The following is a 5,566-nucleotide window of genomic DNA, read 5'->3' as shown; positions in this document are numbered from 1 at the left end:
TGCTGCTCAGTGTCGGCGCAGGCGCCCAGTCTGCCCGCGACAAGCAAGCCGCTAAGTCGCAGCAACAAGCACGAGCGCTACACGACGGCCTTGGAGAGGTGCAGGACATGGCCGGCGCGATAGAAACGACCCAAAGCAAAGCCAAGGAGCAGATTGACGAGCTGCGCAAGAGCCTCGAGGCTGAGAGGCAAGCCCATGCTGCCGCCCAGCATGCCCGCAAGCAAGCCATCGACACCATCAAGGACCTCGAGGCCAGCATACAGAAACTGCAGACGGAGCTAAGCAGTGAAAGAGAGACACGCATGAAGCTGGAGTCGCTTCAAGCCAGCCTCGCACGAGAGCAGGCACCGCAGACCTCTGCCGTCCCTCCAGCACAGAGCGGAGCATCCCCAAGCTCCAGAGCTGACCTCCCAGTCGCCAGGCCGTACACAAGGCCCGCCCGGGACCCGCGGCTGGCGAAGCGCCAGGCACCTGGGCCAGAGCCTGGAAGCTGCATCTTCAGCGAGGCGTACGTGAGCCTCAAGGGCATGCCAGGCAAGCACATGGACCCTCGCTATCATGGTTGGCTGCCGTATGATGACGCCTTCGAGATCAAAGACAGCTTGACTGTGCTCTGTGACGGGGTAGGAGAGGGAGGCTATCGGTCAGGGATCTTTGCGAGGAAGCTTGTGGAGAGCATGGCAAGGCCTGTCGACATGCTCGGCGATCTCTTTGAAAAGCTTGAGTACTGCATCCAGAGGATGCGCATGCCTCAGACCTCTTCCTATCACGACATCCTGGAACTTGCATCTTCGACTGTGGTAGCGCTTCAGCTCAAACCGGGAAGAGACAGTGACGAGATCATGATCGATGCTCTCGAGCTGGGCGACAGCCAGTGGGCGCTGCTGACCTTGGACGCTTCTCGACGCAGGTGAGAGAGGGAGAGAGAGGGAGAGAGAGGGAGAGAGAGGAAGAGGGGGGGGGGGGAGGGTGGTCGGGGCTGCTAGCGAGTCGTCACGGAGGTGTGGGTGCAGGGCTCGGTGCGAGTACCTGTCGCCCCCTCGCTTCCACTCTCCGCACGACAACGGCAAGAGACCTCCGTACCAGGCGGGGATGAACCAAGGGCACATGCGGCAGTACAGAGACAGGAAGAACGAGATCTTGCAGCGGATGTATGCGCGATCAGGCGACATCATCGTAGCAGGAAGCGACGGCTTCTGGGAGAACCTGGGCTCGGACGACCACGCGAGGAGATCGGCCTTGGAGACGATGTCGGAGGAGGTACTTGGTGACTTCGGACACGGGGGCTTCGTCGAGGGTCTTGGAGGAAGGCTGCGGGAGAGGACGGAGAACAGGATGGATAGGTCGATGGGGAAGAAGGACGATCTGACTCTGATCGTGTCTCGCATGACAGTGTCTCGAGGGCAGCAGCAGAGAGGGGTTGAGGTCCGCATGGAGAGTCTTTCCGAGGGCGACTGTGACATAAACCTTGACGAGGTCACGAGGGGTATCGCCAAGTACTGTTCAGTGCGGCAGCGCGTTCATGACCGCGACTGACTGGTCCGGTCAACGGGGCACCCCAAGGCTGCGGCAGAGTACTATCATCGCGGATCGGTCCGCCGCCTGCCATACACTGGCCGCGCGGCCCAGGAACTTCGGACGGGGCAACCGTTCAATGTGAAACAAAATCGAGACGGCGCCGCGGGCCGTGGCACGGTGCGCTACGCTGAGTCGCGGCCCGGGCCGCGTGATCGGACTCTGTGACGGTCACGGGTGCTTAGTCACCGGCGGTGACTCAGTGACCCGATCGGATAGGATCGGACGGTCCGGGTGGGCCGCCGCGGCGCCGCTCAGGAGTCCCCGCGGTTACATTCAACCGGTTGTAAGAAACTTGAAAGGATCCCGGTCCCTGCTGACGGTCAGGCCGGGCCGCTCAGCCCTGCGGCGGCATCATTGGCACTCAGAGAGTGTCCGGGAGGCTGCGCGGCGGACGGCCTGACTCAGATTCGGAGGCGAGTCCGCCTATGCCATCGGATAAGTTTACTCAAAGCCTTTGATAGTACCGTAGCCGGTGACTCAAACATTTCATTAGTAGTACTGAGATTGAACCTGTATCAGTGGTAAGAAAGCCTGGGTCCTAGCCTTCCTAGCCCCCCTCCTACCCCCCACTAGCCTCTCCTACTGCCTAGAGACACCCAGCAAAACACCACCCCCACCCTCTCCGTATCTACTCAGCTGCGGCCACCCGTCTTCCTCCCTCTCAGCACCACGTGTTTGTCCAGCACCGTCACCACCCCACCCCCTTCCTCCCCGCATCCCCTTGTTCCCCGTCCATCCCTACAAAAGCGCCTTGCACTCTCCCACCCGCTCTCATCGGACTGGAATGCCGCCACACAGGAAACGAAGCAGGACGGGTAGCCATCAGGACAGCCTCGCAGGCGCTCTGCCCGGGGATCAAGCGAGCGATGCCATCATCATCTCCGACGGTGAGGACGAGGAGCTCGGCAAGGAAGAGCTCAAGCTAGAGATCCTTCAACTCGAGCAGAGGCTTGAAGACCAAACGAAGCGGACAAAGCAATACGAGATCGAGGCGGTCAGGTATCAGGAGCTGCTGCTCAAGTGTCGGCGCAGCGCCCAGTCCGCCCGCGACAAGCAAGCCGCTAAGTCGCAGCAACAAGCACGAGCGCTACACGACGGCCTTGAAGAGGTGCAGGACATGGCCGGCGCGATAGAAACGACCCAAAGCAAAGCCAAGGAGCAGATTGACGAGCTGCGCAAGAGCCTCGAGGCTGAGAGGCAAGCCCATGCTGCCGCCCAGCATGCCCGCAAGCAAGCCATCGACACCATCAAGGACCTCGAGGCCAGCATACAGAAACTGCAGACGGAGCTAAGCAGTGAAAGAGAGACACGCATGAAGCTGGAGTCGCTTCAAGCCAGCCTCGCACGAGAGCAGGCACCGCAGACCTCTGCCGTCCCTCCAGCACAGAGCGGAGCATCCCCAAGCTCCAGAGCTGACCTCCCAGTCGCCAGGCCGTACACAAGGCCCGCCCGGGACCCGCGGCTGGCGAAGCGCCAGGCACCTGGGCCAGAGCCTGGAAGCTGCATCTTCAGCGAGGCGTACGTGAGCCTCAAGGGCATGCCAGGCAAGCACATGGACCCTCGCTATCATGGTTGGCTGCCGTATGATGACGCCTTCGAGATCAAAGACAGCTTGACTGTGCTCTGTGACGGGGTAGGAGAGGGAGGCTATCGGTCAGGGATCTTTGCGAGGAAGCTTGTGGAGAGCATGGCAAGGCCTGTCGACATGCTCGGCGATCTCTTTGAAAAGCTTGAGTACTGCATCCAGAGGATGCGCATGCCTCAGCCATCTTCCTATCACGACATCCTGGAACTTGCATCTTCGACTGTGGTAGCGCTTCAGCTCAAACCGGGAAGAGACAGTGACGAGATCATGATCGATGCTCTCGAGCTGGGCGACAGCCAGTGGGCGCTGCTGACCTTGGACGCTTCTCGACGCAGGTGAGAGAGGGAGAGAGAGGGAGAGAGAGGGAGAGAGAGGAAGAGAGGGGGGGGGGAGGGTGGTCTTGACGGCAAGCCGTCGGTCACTGACCTGTCGGTACAGGGCTCGCTGCGAGTACCTGTCGCCCCCTCGCTTCCACTCTCCGCACGACAACGGCAAGAGACCTCCGTACCAGGCGGGGATGGACCAAGGGCACATGCGGCAGTACAGAGACAGGAAGAACGAGATCTTGCAGCGGATGTATGCGCGATCAGGCGACATCATCGTAGCAGGAAGCGACGGCTTCTGGGAGAACCTGGGCTCGGACGACCACGCGAGGAGATCGGCCTTGGAGACGATGTCGGAGGAGGTACTTGGTGACTTCGGACACGGGGGCTTCGTCGAGGGTCTTGGAGGAAGGCTGCGGGAGAGGACGGAGAACAGGATGGATAGGTCGATGGGGAAGAAGGACGATCTGACTCTGATCGTGTCTCGCATGACAGTGTCTCGAGGGCAGCAGCAGAGAGGGGTCGAGGTCCGCATGGAGAGTCTTTCCGAGGGCGACTGTGACATAAACCTTGACGAGGTCACGAGGGGTATCGCCAAGTACTGTTCAGTGCGGCAGCGCGTTCATGACCGCGACTGACTGGTCCGGTCAACGGGGCACCCCAAGGCTGCGGCAGAGTACTATCATCGCGGATCGGTCCGCCGCCTGCCATACACTGGCCGCGCGGCCCGGGAAGACGGGGCAACCGTTCAATGTGAAACAAAATCGAGACGGCGGGCCGTGGCACGGTGCGCTACGCTGAGTCGCGGGCCGCGTGATCGGACTCTGTGACGGTCACGGGTGCTTAGTCACCGGCGGTGACTCAGTGACCCGATCGGATAGGATCGGACGGTCCGGGTGGGCCGCCGCGGCGCCGCTCAGGAGTCCCCGCGGTTACATTCAACCGGTTGTAAGAAACTTGAAAGGATCCCGGTCCCTGCTGACGGTCAGGCCGGGCCGCTCAGCCCTGCGGCGGCATCATTGGCACTCAGAGAGTGTCCGGGAGGCTGCGCGGCGGACGGCCTGACTCAGATTGGAATGCCGCCACACAGGAAACGAAGCAGGACGGGTAGCCATCAGGACAGCCTCGCAGGCGCTCTGCCCGGGGATCAAGCGAGCGATGCCATCATCATCTCCGACGGTGAGGACGAGGAGCTCGGCAAGGAAGAGCTCAAGCTAGAGATACTTCAACTCGAGCAGAGGCTTGAAGACCAAACGAAGCGGACAAAGCAATACGAGATCGAGGCGGTCAGGTATCAGGAGCTGCTGCTCAAGTGTCGGCGCAGCGCCCAGTCCGCCCGCGACAAGCAAGCCGCTCAGTCGCAGCAACAAGCACGAGCGCTACACGACGGCCTTGGAGAGGTGCAGGACATGGCCGGCGCGATAGAAACGACCCAAAGCAAAGCCAAGGAGCAGATTGACGAGCTGCGCAAGAGCCTCGAGGCTGAGAGGCAAGCCCATGCTGCCGCCCAGCAAGCTCGCCAGCAAGCCATCGACACCATCACGGACCTCGAGGCCAGCATACAGAAACTGCAGACGGAGCTAAGCAGTGAAAGAGAGACACGCATGAAGCTGGAGTCGCTTCAAGCCAGCCTCGCACGAGAGCAGGCACCGCAGACCTCTGCCGTCCCTCCAGCACAGAGCGGAGCATCCCCAAGCTCCAGAGCTGACCTCCCAGTCGCCAGGCCGTACACAAGGCCCGCCCGGGACCCGCGGCTGGCGAAGCGCCAGGCACCTGGGCCAGAGCCTGGAAGCTGCATCTTCAGCGAGGCGTACGTGAGCCTCAAGGGCATGCCAGGCAAGCACATGGACCCTCGCTATCATGGTTGGCTGCCGTATGATGACGCCTTCGAGATCAAAGACAGCTTGACTGTGCTCTGTGACGGGGTAGGAGAGGGAGGCTATCGGTCAGGGATCTTTGCGAGGAAGCTTGTGGAGAGCATGGCAAGGCCTGTCGACATGCTCGGCGATCTCTTTGAAAAGCTTGAGTACTGCATCCAGAGGATGCCGAGAGGAGTCGCAAGTATAAAAGGGGCGTATGC

At 61.3% G+C, this 5,566-nt stretch overlaps 3 protein-coding genes across 3 annotated transcripts in view; all 3 read left to right on the top strand.

Annotated features, from left to right (window-relative positions):
• GUITHDRAFT_110966 (hypothetical protein) overlaps positions 1-1,536 on the top strand; it is a gene marked incomplete at both ends in the record, with an annotated part of 3,189 nt that extends 1,653 nt beyond the window's left edge. The window contains 2 exons of the mRNA XM_005829839.1: positions 11-910; positions 1,014-1,536. Coding sequence (XP_005829896.1) covers positions 11-910; positions 1,014-1,536 — 1,423 coding nt within the window. The remainder of the gene's footprint in view (positions 1-10; positions 911-1,013) is intronic.
• An 826-nt stretch (positions 1,537-2,362) lies between these two features.
• GUITHDRAFT_110965 (hypothetical protein) lies at positions 2,363-4,124 on the top strand (the record flags this gene model as incomplete). Its single annotated transcript, XM_005829838.1, has 2 exons — positions 2,363-3,498; positions 3,602-4,124. 2 exons carry the CDS (start codon positions 2,363-2,365, stop codon positions 4,122-4,124), a joined length of 1,659 nt encoding a protein of 552 aa, XP_005829895.1.
• A 438-nt stretch (positions 4,125-4,562) lies between these two features.
• The window catches only part of GUITHDRAFT_110964 (hypothetical protein), a gene marked incomplete at both ends in the record, with an annotated part of 2,105 nt that continues 1,101 nt past the window's right edge, over positions 4,563-5,566 (top strand). Inside the window, one exon of the mRNA XM_005829837.1 lies at positions 4,563-5,560. Coding sequence (XP_005829894.1) covers positions 4,563-5,560 — 998 coding nt within the window. The remainder of the gene's footprint in view (positions 5,561-5,566) is intronic.

This window comes from Guillardia theta (assembly GCF_000315625.1).
Source record: "Guillardia theta CCMP2712 unplaced genomic scaffold GUITHscaffold_49, whole genome shotgun sequence".
In the NCBI taxonomy this organism is placed as follows: domain Eukaryota; class Cryptophyceae; order Pyrenomonadales; family Geminigeraceae; genus Guillardia; species Guillardia theta.
The sequence above is the reverse complement of the archived record's forward strand: the minus strand, read 5'-3'. Positions and strand labels throughout refer to the sequence as shown.